This window comes from Serinus canaria, chromosome 1A (assembly GCF_022539315.1).
Source record: "Serinus canaria isolate serCan28SL12 chromosome 1A, serCan2020, whole genome shotgun sequence".
NCBI lineage: Eukaryota > Metazoa > Chordata > Aves > Passeriformes > Fringillidae > Serinus > Serinus canaria.
Window position 1 is genome coordinate 60,834,610 of NC_066314.1, and position 18,605 is coordinate 60,853,214.

At 39.1% G+C, this 18,605-nt stretch overlaps 1 protein-coding gene across 7 annotated transcripts in view; it reads left to right on the forward strand.

The window, feature by feature from the left end:
- The window catches only part of CAPRIN2 (caprin family member 2), a 33,257-nt gene extending 14,853 nt beyond the window's left edge, over positions 1–18,404 (forward strand). For 3 of the 7 annotated variants that reach the window (XM_030238481.2, XM_050969773.1, XM_030238477.2), the window contains exons 10-20: positions 4,878–5,009; positions 5,204–5,291; positions 5,780–5,835; positions 6,437–6,538; positions 8,164–8,274; positions 8,901–9,053; positions 11,948–12,131; positions 13,685–13,870; positions 15,146–15,246; positions 15,953–16,019; positions 17,481–18,403. In XM_030238481.2, coding sequence (XP_030094341.1) covers positions 4,878–5,009; positions 5,204–5,291; positions 5,780–5,835; positions 6,437–6,538; positions 8,164–8,274; positions 8,901–9,053; positions 11,948–12,131; positions 13,685–13,870; positions 15,146–15,246; positions 15,953–16,019; positions 17,481–18,049 — 1,749 coding nt within the window. In that variant the 3' untranslated portion in view covers positions 18,050–18,403. Of the gene's footprint in view, positions 1–4,877; positions 5,010–5,203; positions 5,292–5,779; positions 5,836–6,436; positions 6,539–8,163; positions 8,275–8,900; positions 9,054–11,947; positions 12,132–13,684; positions 13,871–15,145; positions 15,247–15,952; positions 16,020–17,480 lie in introns of all 7 variants that reach the window. The other 4 variants (XM_050969771.1, XM_030238479.2, XM_030238483.2 and 1 more) reach the window with 4 other exon arrangements.
- Positions 18,405–18,605: the final 201 nt, after the last annotated feature.

The following is an 18,605-nucleotide window of genomic DNA, read 5'->3' on the forward strand; positions in this document are numbered from 1 at the left end:
AGAATTAACTTGGTTCATCTGTAGCTATTGGCTCTGGCCTCTGTTAGCAGTACAAAGCAGGTATGACTCATCCAGGGATCAAATACTTTGTGGCTGCATGTGAATAACACTTCAGTAATTTTTAGGCTTTTGATTAAAATAGCTGCTGATTCAAGAGAGATCTAATGTCTAGATCAAGCAATACCAACTATACGGGGCTTAAATATGTATTTCCAGATGAATGCATGAACCATATTGCTGTCCTGGGAGTCTAACAATAGCATAGTGTTAGAAATACAAAAGAAAAGCCATTGCATGGCTTCCAGCTGAACAGGCTGCTACCCTTCTTTCTCACCTGTGCCTGGGTAGCAGCAACACTGGTCACTGTCAAAAGAGAACTGAGCTCTGCTAGGTCTGCCTTAGGTCACTAAGAGAAATGTTAATGTAAAGGTAGGCTTCAGGAAGAAAATATGGGGAATTGAGCAGTTCTCTGTACACAGTGTTGTAACCACAACTGTCTTCCTGCAAGAAAGCAGAAACCAGTATATTCCATGTTACTCATGGCAAATCACTAAGCTTGTATCTTGTCGGTAAACTTGGCAAAACTGAAAAAATGGATGTTTTTGTGTCTAGAGGCGGGACCGCAAACCGAAGGTTGAATATGAGATTAAAAAAGTATGTAATGATGCAGCACTGGGTAACAGCATGGGATTAAGGTGTTTTGGCTTGAGCCATCTTTACACTCAAGCTGAGTAGAATCTTCTGTCCACTGGTGGTGGTGGTACAGGTGGAAAACCTGGCCTTGCCTCACTAAGTAACTCTGAGCACAAATAGGTGTTGTGCACCCAGCTATGCACAGTATTCCTGTAACTGAAACAAAGTACTGGAATAGTATCAAGCACTTGTCAAGTCCCTTGGAATTTCTGTGTCAGATTACCTTAAATGCAAGATGGTTTTTAATGAGAAGATGCTTCCTCTTATTTTCATATGGGGTGGATAGATGGATGGCTTAAATGGTTGAGAAAACTGCTGCAGTGAGTAAAGAGGAGGGTCTCTAGTCATCTGGAGAAACTTGCAAAATGCTTCAAATCTCCCTAGTAGCACACAGGTGTGCAATATACTGACAAAATTTAACTGCTGGAATGTGAGGCCACTGAAAGGGGGATAGCTGAACTAAGTAAACAAAGCATATTTTAAAGTATTCAAACTTGGATTTACATAGACCATAGGAAAACATCAGCTGCCTTTATTTTTACTTAGTACTTGTTGAGAAATCCTAATACTTAAAGTATATTGAATGAGTAGAAAGCAGTGTACTTTCAACATAACTAGTTCCCATAATGAGTTTTTTTAAAGGAGATGTCTTTGACTTGAGGTGCATACAAAGAACAATTAAAATCATGTTAAGCTTTTCAGATATCAATTTCTTTTGCATTTGCTTATGTAAAAGAGAGGCAATGCAGTGCTGTAGCTGGATCTGACTCTGAGAAAATCTATAAATTCTTTTGTGCAGGGATGTAGGCATGGCAGATAAAAGACCTGTGCCACTGCTGCTGCCCTCTGGGCTGAATCTAACTGTTACAGCTCTGAGGTCTTTAAAAAGACTGTCTTGAGATATTCATTTATGCTTGTTTAACTTAATATACTGTGAAGTGCAGTACCTAAGAAGCTGAGCCTAAGACAGCAGGGTGAACTGATGTGCAACCTGTTTAACTGTTGTTCTGTTTAAATGTTTGTGCAACCTGTGGACCAGCAAGCTTGGTTAGAGCTGAATTTGTGGCCTGGTATGGGAAAGCAAAACCGTTTGGCTTGTGCTGTCATCCAGTGTGTCATTTGATTCATGCCCGCTCTGAGTGCTGCTCTGAGTAGAAAGCTGATTTTAATTGTGTATCTACCTAGCAATCACTACTTACAGCTTAGATATCACCATTCAACCTCATTTAGTACTTCATAACTAACAAACCTAAAGAGGAATTCAAGTCCTGCCTCATAGAATGAAGCTTCACTAGTAAATGAGATGGTTGAAGTGGTGTGTTAGTGTTGCATGTAAGCAGGCCTTCAGTCTCTAAAAAATCCAGCTTTAACAGGAGTCCCTGGTAAATTTGCATTCTGACTAGCCAAATTCCATAGTGGTTGTTAGTTTATTTGCAGTGGCTTAACTGGTCCTAGAAAAATTTCTAGATGTTTCACCTCTACTTTTAGTCAGTCAGTTCTCTGGATGTAAGTCAAGATACATTTTGCTGACTGTATGAGTAGTGTTGAAGTTAGGTTTCAGAAGCACTTATGACAAATTAAACTCTGAATTTACCAGTGCTATTCAACTGTAGTGGTTCAAACAACATTCAGATTCATGTTAAGTGATCTTAGCATGTGCAGGTTTGATCGAGGTCAGAGTCTGCTGCTAGCTTTTAATGACTACCAGGAACAGCATCTGTTGTAGGCTAGAAAGAAAACATCTTAAGAATGTCAAATACCTGCTCTTCTTTAAAGCATCTTTTTATGAAAAAGCATAAAAATGGAAATACTTTAATTTCCTGATACTTTTCTCTATATAATCTTATATTGCAATTAAATATTGTAGTTTTGAATCCCCAGGTACCAGCAAACCAGCAGATCAGTATGAGGTAGCTTCACTGCAGCTCCTTCTGGCTGGTGTATTTTAATATCTATATGAACTAGAAAATAACTTCCATGGAATGGAAAGTCTGTGTTTCAGTCCTAGCCTAAAGCCCTGATATCATATATGTAACCCTGCATTCTTGTACTTCTTGAGGTAAAGAATGCTACCAACAGAATGCATAGAGTATGAGCTGGGGAAGGAGAAGCTCTAACAAACTGTACAAGCATACAGGAATTTTATCATATTTGGAAATAAAAGTGACAAGTCTTTTCTGCTTTCATGCCCTTGGGGCTTTTTGAACTTTTTTTTGTGTGTTTAATGTACAAGTCTCACTCACATAGCTAGTGGACTATCTTAAGAGCCTTACACCCTACCAGACTTGACCTAGTTAGGTCACCTAAAGGTGAAAAGCTTCTGTTACCCATTTTCAAAATCACAGAACCAGTTTGATCATGTCCCTGTATCTTAGTTGAAATACTCGTGGAGGAGGAAGAGGGTAACAAAAGTATTAATCAGTTTAACCCAGAATGGATTTACTATGACAGGGAGTGTTGTAAAATTGACTTTTTCTAAGTGAGGACTAAAAGTGATGGACAGAAAGATCCAGATTGCCGGTAACCTAGTCTGTAACTCACTGAGATTAATTTAATTCAACTCTATCTTTTGTCTTACACTTATATCCTTAAAAGCTGCAGTTACTGTTCATTATTGGAAACTATGTCAATACAAACTTGTATTTAGCTGGTAGTTAAAGATAGTGCTTGTGCAGCAGAATTTCTCATTAAGATAGCTGTACAAAGATGCTCTCTTTTAACTATAGAATAAAGACTTCTCACAGCTCATCAAGCAGGTATCATGTGGGCCACATAGATACTAGAAACTGAGTCCTGCAGTGTTAGTAATGTGCTATAAGCTTCTTGCCTGTGCATGACATTGGAATTTCTGCAGAGGCCAGAGATTAGTTTCAGAAAACTGTTGAAAGGAAATGCAAGAGTGTTTTTAGGCTTGTCCTAAAGTGGACAAAGAGCACTTCATCAGTTTGTGGTGGATTTAGTGTGACAATTGTCATCATAGCACAAATACCCTTCTGCCATATATTTTTCAATGACTTTATGCAAATAATAACACTGCTGTACAATATATTGAAGTTGTAACTTCCTGTTAGAAACACAGCTGTTTGCCTTGTAGGGAAAAAAGGCTTTCACATGTTCCTGCATATCTCAACATTTGGGCCAGTTGAAATAATGCAACTAAATGTCTTCAGATTTGCCTCCCTCTAGCTGCACAGACCAACATAAGAACAGTAAAACTTTGGAGAACCACAAAAAGTTATTGGTTTAAAATACTTCTAATGAGCCTACTTCTTCTCCATGCTGCTTTCAAAATACATGTTAGACCATCTAGACAGTCTAATATTATTGTCACCTTATAAATAACAGGGCTTCTGCTGCTTAAGGAGCTTACTATAGTGATTTTTCTGTTACCTTAGACTGACTTGTTCCCTGACAAAACATTTCCCTCTCTTAAAGTAGAGTGAGAATCAGTTGGAATGAACTCTTAAGGAACCAGCTGAAATAATCAAGGAGTAATAAAGCCCTGCAAAAGTCCATGTTAGCCTCTTGTGTGGGAGCATGGGTGTATTTATGCCAGGCTGGGATGTAATCCTTTGTGCAGGAGGTGGTGCATTGAGATTATCTGGCTTTTTAGTAGAAACACTTTGGTCTCATCCTGAGTTACTTGCTTGCAATACATCTCTTAGGTGCAATTTCTTCAGAATGTCTGGAAATGCCCTCCTAATAAAAGATCTGTACTTATTGGTGTAGGCTCTATTGGGAGAAGTAAACCTTGAGTGATGTAGCTTTGATTTTTAAGTTTGTTCTGATCCTCAACTGAAATGTGGCTTCCTTAGATGGAAGTGCCTAATTTTGTACTAGATGCAGGCAACTTAATTCTTTACATTTGCCTATAAGAAACTGAAGTGAATTAATCTAGTGAAAGGTGTTTCTGCCCATGGCAGGGGATGTTGAACTAGATAATCTTCAAGCTGTCTTCCAGCCCAAACTATTCTATGAGTTTGTGGCTTAACTAGTTGTAGCAACAGGAAGCTGATTTTTTTTTTTTTCTAATAAAGTGAAAACGTGATTCAGGAAATATCAATAAGAGCACAGAATTCCTTGGCCCGCAGTGTCTGACACCTCTAGGTTACTCTGGAAGTATATTGGATAAGGCAGCTTGTCTTGCTTCCAGTATTAGATTTAATTTAACTTCTCCTTATTAGGTGCCTAAACCTGTACATCAGCCAGCTGCAGAATTTTGCTCTACTTCAACTCTTCCAAAAGATCCAGTATTGAGAAGGGAAAAACTTCAGGATCTGATGACTCAGATACAAGGGACTTACAACTTCATGCAAGTATGTTTTTCTCTGCTGCTGTAGCACAAAGCTCCTGTTCCTACTGGGTTAGGAAAAACAGTGCTGACAATGTGTGTTGGCACTGAATTAATGACTTTAGCCCTAATTAGCTAAAAGTATATTGTCAGGTGAAAATGTTTCATTTGTATCTAAAGTTTAATTTTTTCTTCCCAATGGTGATCTTTTTTTGAAAGGAGTCCATTCTGGATTTTGATAAAGCTTCACCAAGTGCCATTGGTTCATCCCAACCTCCTTCAGTTACTCCAGCAACCAGTCCCGTAGGTAGGTGATACTATAAGTGTAAATAGTATGTACAATTTTGCAAGCACTAACAGGGTTGGCTTGGGCTGTAGATGAGTAGGCCTGGTGAAAATAACTTATTTAAATATAAAGAGCAGGTCATGCTAAAACACTGGCTGGATTTTGGGCTGTAGAACTCAATTACCCAGTTTATTAATTTTCTTTCTTAATCTGGTAAATCTCTCTTAATCTGGATATCTTTTCTGTGGTAAAAATATTTTTGTCATTGAATACCCATCCTCTTTTACCAAAAACTTGAAGTCTTCAATTGGGTGTAGTTTGCTGATGCTAGGTTTAAATATTTGAATTCCACATGTTAAAAATATGGTATGGTAGATTTTTAAAGCATTTGATTTGGTATGTGCATCTTCACATTCCAAATGCTTTAAAAAAAAAGAACTGCACACCAAAACTATATGTAGTGGTTGAATTTAAAAGTAAATGTTGCTTAATGCATTCTATTTTTACAGCTTCAAAAGAGCAGAAACTGCCAAGTCAGAGTGATTTTCTTCAACAGCCCCTTCAAGTAAGTTGAAGTTAGGACTGCCCTGTAGGGGCAGGTAGAGGTTATTTACCAGCATGGACTTATATTTGAGTTGTTTTTCTTGCCAGAAGTTCTGTGTTTCATACAAGGTAGTGGCTTGTGAGTCTAAGCTCACTCAAATGCTGACAAAGCTGGCTGCTCTTTTGGTTGAAAAGGGGCAATAAATGCTTGAAGTTTCCTGAGGTATGCTGAAGACACACTGAAATAGTTTGCATATTTTCCCTTTAGATTCAGGTCATAGCCAGTAGTCATGTGCAGAAGATCAGCTAGTTTCTTTCCTAGATAGTGTGTTTTCATCTTCATGATCCTTACACCAAAGACTGTATCTCAAGCTTTGGTAGTTGTGGTTAAAGGAACCTTAAATTCAGTCACTGTGCTTGCATGTCTTGTGACTTTTGCTTTTAAATGTGTTTCCTTACCATGAACAAGAATTCCTAAAAGACTGACTGACTGGTCAAGACACTTCAGTCTCTGAATTATTCTGAGATTTACTTGGACATGCTGAGGGTGTGAGTTTTAGTGAAACCAAACATTTATGTTTTGGTATTTTCAAAGCCTTATGTCTGTTTTCTCTCCTTGCAAGGCTGCTGCTTCATCAATGGTGCTGCATGGTTCAAACACTTCCCTAGCATCTGCTGATCATGCTCTTTCTGGCTCTGAAACTGAAGACTTGGTGACAACACAGGTACCATACCCCAGGGCTCATTGGCATTCAGATCTGTGTGACAGCCAGCCCTAACAGAAAACTCAGCTGGGGCCCTCCTGAAATAACTATACTGGAACAACATACAAGTAACAGCAGTAGTCCTGCCTACTGTCTGGAGTACTTAAAGATGGGTGGCAAATTCTTGCTAATACTGCATGAGTGCAAAGTGAACAGTCTGCTTCTTGACACAGGAAGGGTGTGGGATGAAAACTGCTCACTAAGAAGTGTGATGCACATTCTTGTGGGAACATGGGAGCAGCATAAGTATTTGCTTTGGTTACAGTGTAGAATATTCCCTCTAATGATGACAAAGAGGTTGCATGAATTGAGATGGGTATTGTCATGAAAATAGCAGAGTCTGTGTGTAACCTGAAGACTGAGATTTTCTCTCAAACACTAACTGAAGAAATACTGGGAATCTCACTTCCTGATGTGCTAAGACCTAAAACTTTGCTTTTTATGTGCAGATAAACATTCAAATAACATTTAGATATTGTTTAAAGTTGAAAAGTTTTACTTCATGCAGATCAGTGTCTTAAAGGTCTCTTGTGAATTGTGTTGCTGTGTTCAAGAACACAGCTGGCTCTTTCCTGTTGGACTATAATTCAGAGTGCATAGGTTATAATGGGAAATGTTCTTGCTTTTTACATTTGTTTTGCTTATGTATGTGTTATCAGCATACTGTGTATGTAGCACTTACTCTATTTCTTAATAGACTATATACTGATAGGGCTATTAGTCTTACAGCCTCTTGAATCAGCAGTTTTGTCCCAATTCTTGACACTTTGTATCATTTCTACAGTGCCATGACACTCCTTGTGTTGACAAGAATTCAATAATTCTGCTGTTCAATTTGATTTCAGAAGGCCTGTGCTGTGCTATAAAGTGGAACATCTTTTTTTTTTTTTTTTTTTTTTTTTGTAGAATGCAAACTTAGTGTTTGGAATTAGGATTGCTTGTGCCCAGCCTATCTCTGGTCCCTTCAGCTTGAGGTCTAGTGTGTTTGTCTTTCTTTTCCAGGAAAAGCAATAATTAAGTTTTGGTCCCAGCAGAACCAGGGAATACTCTCCATGGTGGCAGTGCTCCTCCTGGTGTGCAAGTACACCCCAGTGCTGTCTGAGGCACTGTGATGTGTACATTATGAGCACAGGACCTGTAGTCTTTAACCCTAGGCTCTGTATTTAAGCATTAAGCAACTCCTATATGTAGCATTACAGGTGTGAGCTAACTCTAGGACACACAGGCTTTGCAAAGCCTTGTACAACAGAGCTTACAATTTTTTTTCCATTTAATTCAGTGAGACAGGTGTGTGTTGCAGACTTCACTGTAAGTGCTTGAAGCAATCTACTGTTCTTAAAACGATCTGACTTTGCAGGGCTAGTTGTGCAACCAGTTGTGTAAGAGGAGTAATCTAAATCTGAATCCCTAAAGCTAATTACTTGAAGCTTTGGTTAAGATGACTGTTTAATACTTTGGCTTTGGAATTAATGTTTGTCCTGGTCTTTCAAAATCCATTTGTTTCAACTTTAGCACTGGTGTTTCATAACTTTACCAGAATTCTGTAGTACTACTCATAATAGCAGGTGCATTATGGCTTCTTCTAGGCATCAACATCACTTTCTCAAGAGAATGAGAAATATACTTCCCAGCCTCTGTATCAGACAAGTTCACGTATGTCTGAGCCACTGATGCCTAAAAAGATTGAAATTGCCCAGGTGAGCTATCACAAGTAATGTAAATATTTGTTGTTGAAATAGTAAGGCTCTAGACATGTCCCTTTTGACTCCTGTTTTGTGTAAATATTGGTGTTCTAAGTCAACACTTCATTTTGCCATCTGCTCAGCTGAGGCCTAATGCTGGTTAATACTTTGTCTGGACAACTGAGCATTGTTTCTAATCTGAAACATAATTAAGTTGGAAAGGGAAAAAAATCAGACCCCCTAAATTTCCTAAGTTCCTCCAGAAAAGAGAAATAATTTCTAATATCAGCCAAAGAATCTTTTACTAAATAGAACAGAAAGCATTCTGTGTGTCCTTAGTGGCAGGGAAAAATACCTAATGTCTCTTTATTGTGATATTATTCCAAAGAATGGTATGTATAGTAGCTCATAGGCACATTTCACTTAATCAGCAGAGACTGCAATAGAAGTACTGTTTGCTGAGGATGCACAGCAAGATTTGAAATTGTAAGCAAAAGCTATTTTGTAGCTCTACTATGTCCAAATGTCATCCTGTAGAAACTGCTGACTTCTGTCAGTCTAGGCTTTAGAACAAATTAACTGCTTCTGTTACTGCCTGATAATTATCAAGTGACCTTTCATTACATTTGTTCTTCCCCCAGGCAACTATTCCCCTCCCAAGTGAGCCACAGTCGCCATTGCCTACTTCAAGCACCCCCATGCCATCAGTGCCCCCAGCACAAAGCTTTCAGTCTCCTCCAGCAAGCAGCAGCTCTGTCACAATAACAGCAGCTCCCTTTCAGGCTATGCAGACTGTAAGTATGCAACACACAGAACTGACAACCATGTGAGTAACTTGGGAGTAGCACTGAGGAGCTGGCTCCTCTTGGAACAATACAGAACTTGATAGGTCAGTTTGTTTTCACAGTAAAATCTAGATTATTCCTCTGATTCTCTTCAGAACTTAAAACAGATCATCTAAGAACAAAGATCCTGGTTTTGCTCTGTGTAGTGCCAAAAAACTAATACTAGGATGCCTTAGTAGCCTTAAGGGACTGAGAGGGAGAAGTCAGGCCTGAAATAACAGATTGACAGTGGTGCCCTAGAGTAAGGTGAACTGCACTTACACTGTTTGTGGGAAAAGATTTCAAATACAACAGACTTTGTTGGAGAAAGGGAGTCCTGAATATAGATATTAGGCCAAAATTCTTTCAGAAGCCTGAGTTTGTCTTGTTATACTGTTTGCTTCAGTGGGGTAAAATTCAGTCCACTGGAATCCTGGAAAATGTGGTTTTGGAAAACTGGTGTTGCTTGTTATCCTGTTGTTAACAAGTAGTCGGTGTACATATCTAGGAAATATACCAGACAGTCTGAGATGTTCACTGCAAATATAAACTATCAGTAATGGTATATGGCCTGAAAAAATAGTATTAAAATTGCTACTTCCTGGTAATCTGCAGTGCAGGTTTAGAGCGGTTCAGAGGAAGGATCTTCTTTAAGTACAGGGAAGGCAACATTATTTACTCCTCTGGTACATTCTTCAGAAGATGATGGAAACATTGATTTAATGTTTTTCTCAAAAGCAAGCTTTAGATTCTCCAAAGGCATTCTCCATTTTAACAGAAGTAGCAGTGTAGTTCCCAACTTGCTGGACTCTGTCTTGCAGTACTGAGACATTTGTGGTAGGAACTGGTGGAGGAAGGTGTCTAATAGCCTTTCAAATCACAGGAGTTAACAAGTAAAACTTCTGTGATATCATGGTGTGGTCTGTAGTAAAATCACTGTGTTGACTTTTTCTGCTTGGTTTTCTGGATTTGTAGAAGAGGCTCAAGTCAAACCTACCTCAGAGGCACAGAATTGTGATACACATTACAAATGAAGCAACTTGTGGTAGGGGAGGTGTTTTTTTTTCCTAAGCTGGATGTGTTTAGAATATGCTAAGTAGTTGGGTGGTGATTTTTCTGAAAGTGGAGAAGTGGCAGTATGCTATGATTAGGGAATCCAGAGTCTTTTAGGGACCCAGTCTATAAGATAAGCATCTGTCATGGTATAAATATGGAGTCCTGGTCTCAGTCATTCTGGTTATGTCTGAATTTGCTTAATCATAACAATACCACTGAAAGTTCACTTGAGCTATTACCTTGTTTTCAGAGATGTTAAATGTCTGAGATTGCTCTTGGGATTTTTGGGTAAACCTGGCAGACATCTGTTGTGAAGTCACAAGGATGTTCATTCCTCTTGCAGTGATAGAAATCCTGAACTTTGCAGTGCAGGGTTTTCTTCTTCCCTACATTGCTTAGATTCTCATTACTGCCACGAAAGCACAGCCATTGGACTTGAGTAGATAAGCTAGGATGATTCCCTGCCAAATAGTAGTATCACAGTGACAGTAATGGAAGTGTCTGATTACAGATCCTCAAACATCCCATTGCTGCTATTGTGCTTATGGAAGCTTAAAGGCAGGCTTGACCTGTAGCCCTAGTCCTTGATTTGAATTCCACCTGTAATCCTCACTGTAGGAAAAAGCTGACCACTTGCTACAAATTCTTCAGGGTGTGAGTGTTGACAGCCTCACTGCCCTGCCTTCTCAAAATCCTTTTAGGAAAAGGATAGGTTTGGATCGCTTTTTTTACCAGATGAAGTGGTCAAAAATTAACAATAAATGAGTTTGAGTTAGTTTTACTTTACAATGGTTCAAAATTATGCTTGACACTTCAGTATCATGAGGCATTTCTACTGTCTCTTAGAGGCAGTGCTAGGTTTCTTGACCCTGGAAAAAGTATTTTTCTTTTTTTTTTTTAATTATAAGGGCATCTACAAATGGCAAGAACTGTCAAGCTGTGAAGCTGTTTCTTGCATCATGTAGCTGTGTCTTTTGCCCAAGTCTGTCTTCAGAGAGTTTATAGTCCTGTTAGATACACCTGTAGACTCAGTGCCAGTACTGCTGACAGCTCTTTATGTGAAATTTAGATCCTTTAAATCAAAACAGATGTTGCCTATTTGATGTTGATACTAGCTGTCACTTTTGACAGCATTATTGCTGGTAATTGTGTTATTGGCTATAAATACAGTCACTAGAGTGACTGAAGTCTGGGTATTAGATTTAACTAGCAGTAGTATCTGTTCATCATTGTACTGCCCAGACTATAACATTTGAATGACAAGACTTACTTAGGTTAAGTGTTTGCTCTTGGATAATGTTAAATGAGTAGGAAAGATGAAGCTCTATTTCCTGAAGGGGCAAATGTCTGGTACGGTGTTTGAGTGGATAGCAGTGTTACATCAGCTTCCAAGACATGTAGAAAGACCCAGATTTTTGCCAAATGTGAATGTCTAATCTCAGAATAGGCTGTCCCAGCTTCAGCTTGAGCTGTAGGACAGGTAGTCAGTGGATTTCACAGAGAATTTCCCATAGAAGGACAATAGCTTGTTGTATGGTAATTGTTCTGCTGACAGAGTACAGAAGCTACGGTCAATTAAGCTGTTCCTTGGGTAGTAGCTCCATATGCAGGAGTGTGTTCTGTAAGTTTACAGGGAGGGAAAAGGATGGGTTGATGTATGATGTTTTTGGTTATTTCTAAGAAACAGCTGGTGTTCTAGAAATACGCTAAAAAAGCATATGGATGCAAACCACAGCTTGGTAGGGTGGTGACATTAGGCAGAGATGTTAGCTGGTAGTGTTAAGCACTTGTTTTCAAATATGTTGTAGGTGTTTAAAGTGAATGCACCACTGCCTCCACGTAAAGACCAGGAAATAAAAGAGGATTCTTCATATTCAGCAGGATATAACCAGAGTTTCTCCACAGCAAGTACACAGACTCCTCCTCAATGCCAGTTGCAGTCTTCTCATGTTGCAGAACAAACCTCTCTTTCACAAGAATCTCTGTCTTCAGGTAAGAACTGCACTTGCATCTGTATCTCAAGTAGTCTTTCAATATGTTCAGTTTATAGTAGTATTTAAATTCACTATCATGTGCTGTGAATACTTCTAACCCAGTGAAATTCTTAACAGGTGCTACATAAATATCTAATATTAGGCATACATCAACTCTAATGTAGTTGATGGTATGTAAACTTAATTCCAAAACTGCTAGCAGGATGAAAGACTGGTTCAAACTTGTTTCTATATGAGATGAACAGACTGTTGTCACTTACATACCTGAATTTCTCAGCAGAGGTGAGAAATTCAAATATGTGGTGATACTTGCCAGTCAAACAATGATTTGCTTGGAATAGTAGCAGTGATTAAATACTCTTAATTGGAACGATTAATTTGGTCTCTGGTAATAGTGCTGTCAGTGCTGGGAGCTGCTGAATGCTAAGTAGGAAAGCTGGGATAAGTTTTCAGACTGACCTGAGAAATACTGAGCTAGTAAGTGGTCTTCACAAACCTGACTTACTTGAGGTAGTGCAAGAGGTGGGTTTGTATAGCTTACACTAAATTTGACATGAAACTGGCCCCTAAATGTCTTAAGGTTTTAGGATGAAAGAAAATGGCAACTAGGGATCTGTATTTATAAGGCCATCTAATGAAATGGCTCAAGGTCATTTACAACTGGTGTTGTTCTGCCAGAGTGATTTTTGCAGGTCTTAGACTAGAAACAGACTGATAGTATGTGAAGTCAATAAGACCTAAAGAACAGTGCAAGTGTAGCAGTCAGGAAAGCATGTTTAGCTTCAATGTTCCTTATCACTGAGACGATGGGTGATAAGCCTTCTGGATTTTTTTTTTGGTGGAAAATCATAATTTTTTAATAGCCTTGTGCAATGGCTCTGCACACACTTCACACAGGGGTTTATACTGTTGTTCTGGATCAATTTTAATTTTAGATTGAAATAAAGCATGATCTTGTGGAAATACATTCATGGTTGCAAGGTTTGTGTTTAAAGCTAACCACTCACTCACCCTTGTGAGTGAAAAGCATTCTTGAATACTTTTTGCTTGGAGTTGAAGGGCCTAGTATATGGTAGGAATGTCTATTGAAGAGACTGAACCCAAATATCTGCTTTCCATAGTTCTCTTATTACTATCTAGGTGTAATGGAGTTTGTCTTGCTGTTTCAAGGGATGTCAATACTGAGGTGACCTAGTTTATCAGTGAAAATTCTTAGTCAAATGTTATTTGATTTTAACCTAGACTGGGTATTTTCATGCTGCTGGCAAGCTTGTTCTCACCCATGCAACTGACTCCTGTTGAATGCATTAGGGGCTTGCAGTCAGAGCCTGTGCTGTCTATAGTAGATTTTAACAAGCACTACACTTTACAAAACAAAGGGAAGGATCCAATCACTTACATGAAGTAATGAAGGGACAGAAGAACAGACTAAGAACAGACTAAGAGCAGCTTAATTGGTCTCTGAATGTCCTAATACTGCCCTTGCTTCTGTGTGTGGTAACTTACTGCAGTTATAAAAAGCTTTGACTTATCTGTGCCTTCTGTTTTAAGCAGTGAACTATCAACCTGATGGAGCTGTTCCTGTTAGCAATGGTAGCCTTGCCTTTTATCCAGCACAGGCTAATGTTATTCCCAGACCCCCTCAGCCTTACCTCAACAGTCGTGGGTCTGTCAGAGGCTCTGCTAGAGGTGGAAGGTCGCTGGTTAATTCCTATCGCCCCCCTGGTGGGTACAAAGGTATGTCTGTATTTACTATCATCCTAAAGATCTGATGTCCTGCCAGTAGAATGTGATTTAACACAACACTGTATTAATCATGTTCTGTACGTGAAATGTCTCAAAACAAGACTTTAAGGGCATTGTGCAGAGAATGGGGCCCTCTGTTGTAGAATTTAAGGAAGTTCATTCTAACTTTCATTTGTGGTTCCTGTATTTGAGATGTCAGGCCAAATGGCAGAGCAATTTCACAGCTTGCCTAGATATGAAGATAGAAGCTTTCACTAATAGTTTATTAGATTACTCATGTGGACTCTTCTGTTGGCAATTTCATTTGCTGTTCTGCACTTTATACCAACTTAATTCTTTCTCTTGGCATCTTGCTGACAAACTGCAAGATTGGCCAGTTTCCTCTTCACATACCACTTAATGTGTGTGTGCAAAATAAGGTATTTTTTGCTTAGCACTGCTCACTTTAATATTACCAGCAGAAACCAGGATGGGGGAGAGGCTCCCAGTAGTGAAGAGCCCTTCTAGACAAATAACAAACTGAAGAGTTTTATGAGGAAACTTATTTGGTCTCTGCACAGCAGTTATTCTTTGGCTGCTACCTGAAGTACTATAGAAACTTTCAGCAGATGTTAGGCAGTTACTAAATTAAGGTTGTTGGTAGCTACCAGATGCAGGCTGTGGCCTATTCCCCTTTGAAGTGAAGGGCGCTTAGTCTGAGATAGGTGCTTCAGTTGCTGAGTCTGCTCAGTACCTTGTAGGAACATGTACCAGATGATGAGTTTTATAGTTCTGACTTAACAGCAGTCCTGGGTTTGGTAGTGTCTGGTATGAAATTACTTGCAGCTCTGCTTTGGTAGTTAAATAATAGCTTAACTTAATAGCTGAAGAGGCAATATATTATAGTAGCCCCTAAATGTATACCAGTAATAGCTCAGTGTATGTAACAGAAAAGAAAGTGTTTCTTAATCCCATCACTGGATTTAGCAAGCTTTTCAGCTGTTCTGTGACATCCCATTAGTATCACAGGCAATGGATAGGGCCTGATGTCAATATTTTTTAATACACAATTTTGATATAGCCATAGTGTGTAAGTTATGAGTAGCTGATGAAATGTGTTTGTTATAGGAGTAGCAAGGTTCCTATTCAATTCCAAATTTCAGAATAGTTCTGTTACTGTATAACTTAATGTACATAATTGCCAAAAAAAGATCTGTAGTTAAATTCTGGACTTGTGCTGTAAATCAAACAGTAAATGATACTGAATAATCAACTTTGTTTGAACAGGTTTTGATGCTTACAGAGGTTCACCTTCATTAACCAATGGCAACTATGGCCAGCTACAGTTTCCTGGTAGAGACTATGCTGGAATGCCATATTCTCAGAGGGTAGGTATTGCCTTATTTCCAGTAGCCTTCCACTGTATAGGAGCCAAATCTTGTAACATGGTAGTTTTTCATTGCCTCAACAGGTGAACTATTAATTACAACCTAGAGGTTAGTTTTGTTTCATAGACAAACCCTTTTGTGGAGTGGTAGACAGCAACTGAAGTAAGTCAGTTCAGACTGGTAACATCTCTGTATGGCAGGTTGATTTTAGCCTGAAATCAATCTTTGAAATGCAAACAGATGGTAAATAACATATTGTATGGGTTCAGTCTATTATTTTAAAAGAGTTGGTTCACTAAAATGCCTCTGTAAGGTAAAATAATGAACTAAATGGACTGGCTGAGAATGTGGCTAGGCCAAAACCCCAAAAATAATTAAAAAAAAACTTAAGGAGGCATAGGTTCCTGGTGTGAGGTCTGTCAATGTCTTCTGTGCAGGCTCATGGATTTAGACTTGAGATTTAAGAGTATTGCTCAGTAACCTCAGCTGTTCAGAAGCTAACTTGCTACAACTGGCATCAAAATAGATTTTTAATTTCATACAAGCTATTATAATAAGTAAATTTTCTGTGAGTAAAGCTCTTTATCTGCATCTTGTTTCTGACCTGTCATTGTATTTTAGAGATGGAATTCATTATGAAAAAAGTGTATTGCCTCAATTGAGTTCAGATTTGCTTATAGCCATCTTCCTAATACTTCTCTTTCAGGATGTTAATTACCAGCAATGCTATAAGCGAGGTGGGATAAGTAGTGGTCCTCGAGCAAACTCAAGAGGTAAGGCCAACACCAGGCCCCCAGTGGTCCAGTGTGTGCTTAGGCATTGCAGCTGGGCTGTCACTGTGAGCAGTGTGAAAAGCAGAATAGGATCCCTCACCTAACAAATTGAGCTTGGGTGTAATTTAACCAAGCTTAGCTGAAGGCTTGAGTGCTGTTCTTCCACAGCATTGCACAGCAGAGGATTTCATTTCACTATTTTTAGTCTGGAGTCTTCATGTCAAAATTGTCACACAATGGTACCTTATTCAACTTCACAAATAACCTGACTAGGAAAAAACAGCAGTTCCCTGTGTTCAGGGAAGAAGCACTGGGTTTCTCCCTTTCTCCCCTTAAGTGTGTAGCCCTCCCTTATTCTGGGTAGGCTATCAGATCACAGACTTCGTAAAATAATTTTTTCTATGAAAATGTATTTGGTAATACAGGTGTATGTTCTATTTCCATAGTATAAAACCTAAATAAATAAATAAGGCTAGTTGTATCCAAGCATGAATAGCATGTGTTTTGATGAGTTGGAAACAAGACTAATTGAAACAAGATTAATTGTTTCTACTGTATGTGCTGGAAAAATATGGACTTCCAGTGCTACAGGTAAGAAGTGAGATGAAGAGTAGCTGTAGATCATTATTTTAGAGACTAAAGAGAAATTATAGTGTATTGTAGAAGCAGTTTAAGGCTAGTGCAGGTCATATCCTAGCTTGAGGGTTAGAATATATTTCAGAGGAGAACTAAATAGGAGATGATGGTGAATTAACAGCTGATGAAAGTACTCATTAGCATTAGGATGTCACAGCAACTTCACTTATTTTAATGTCTGTCTTTAGGTGTTGTTTTCCAGTGGAAATAATGGTTTGCAGCTTGACTGTGACTGTTCTAAATTTCTCAGGTCTAATAAGGTTTTCATTCTAGACCCTCTAGACCCTTTTAACTTGGATATTTGGAAAGATTAACAGGTTTATTTTGGGGAGTAAGGTGCAGAAGACTTAAAAGCAACATTAGTTTGTCAGACTTAAAATATTCTAACATCGTAAGTTGACAAGGTCTACGAGAAATGCAACTGCAGAAGAACAGTGTTGTGTAAAATGAAGTGAAAAGAAGATAACTTGCCTCTAACTTTGTCAGTGTTTTCAGCAATTACATTTTATTTCTTCTCAGAAGTTAGCATCTGCTTTTTAAGTTGACATATGAAATACTAAAGCAAAAACAATTACAACCTGCTACCCTCTCCTACTTGGAAGTATAAGAAGTAATTGCTCATAGTTGAGCTATGTCTCGTCCTGCTCTATGCAAGTGTGATGAATGTAAGCCAGCTTCAAAGTTCTGTTTTCACTGGGGTCCTTTGACAATTTGCTGTGGCTCAAAGATCAACCTGCTGCAAAGCCTGTACACTTGCTGCTTAAGATTATGCCCACAGGCTTAAGGGTCTGTTCAATACTTACCGCTGCTAATGGTTTTTAACAGCAGGGTGGAGTGACTCCTCTCAGGTGAGCAGCCCAGAACGAGACAATGAGACCTTTAACAGTGGGGACTCTGGGCAGGGAGACTCACGCAGCATCACCCCTGTGGACATGCCAGTGACCAGCCAGGCCGCCACCATCCTGCCAGTGCACGTCTACCCATTGCCACAGCAGATGAGGGTTGCCTTCTCCGCTGCTCGAACATCCAACCTGGCCCCTGGAACTCTGGACCAGCCCATTGTGTTTGACCTGCTGCTGAATAACCTTGGAGAAACTTTTGATATCCAGCTTGGTAGGTTCAACTGTCCAGTGAATGGTACCTACGTCTTCATCTTCCACATGCTGAAACTGGCTGTCAATGTCCCTCTGTATGTGAATCTCATGAAGAACGAAGAGGTCCTTGTGTCAGCATATGCGAATGATGGGGCTCCTGACCATGAGACAGCCAGTAACCATGCGGTCCTGCAGCTCTTCCAGGGAGATCAGATCTGGCTACGGCTGCATCGGGGAGCCATCTATGGAAGTAGCTGGAAATACTCCACCTTTTCGGGATACCTCCTTTATCAGGACTAAAATCCAGTGCAATGTTTACAAAAGAGCTGCTCCGAACACCTTGGTGAGGGGGGTGGGACTAGCTTTGCACTTATTACTGACTTCATAGAGGATATGTGGTTCCATTATTGGTGGGAAATGGTGGTCCTGTTTTGCAAGGTGAAATCATGGAGTTGGGGTACTGAATCAGCACTAATTTGGCACTTTATCAGTTGTGATGTAGCCTTGCTAATAAAGCTGTGAATGTATATTGTTTGCACTTACCCTAAACTGTATTAATGTCCAGCTTACTACACTATTGATTGCCTCAAGTATGGGCTATTCACAATGCCTTGTTGTGCCTCAATAAAACAAGTTAATATGCATTTTAGTATTAATCTTGCCCGTGGTTTTAATTTTAAGATGCATCACTGACCTTTTTCCTGATGTTGGGTGTACATGAATATTACATAGAACTGGTCTCCAAGTTTCAATAATTTAGGGTAATTTGTATTTAACTGGGATTGTTTGTTTAGTTCCTGCTTAATGCCATTCTCAAGAGTGTTACCTTGATCAAAATGAATTCAAGATTTAGCTA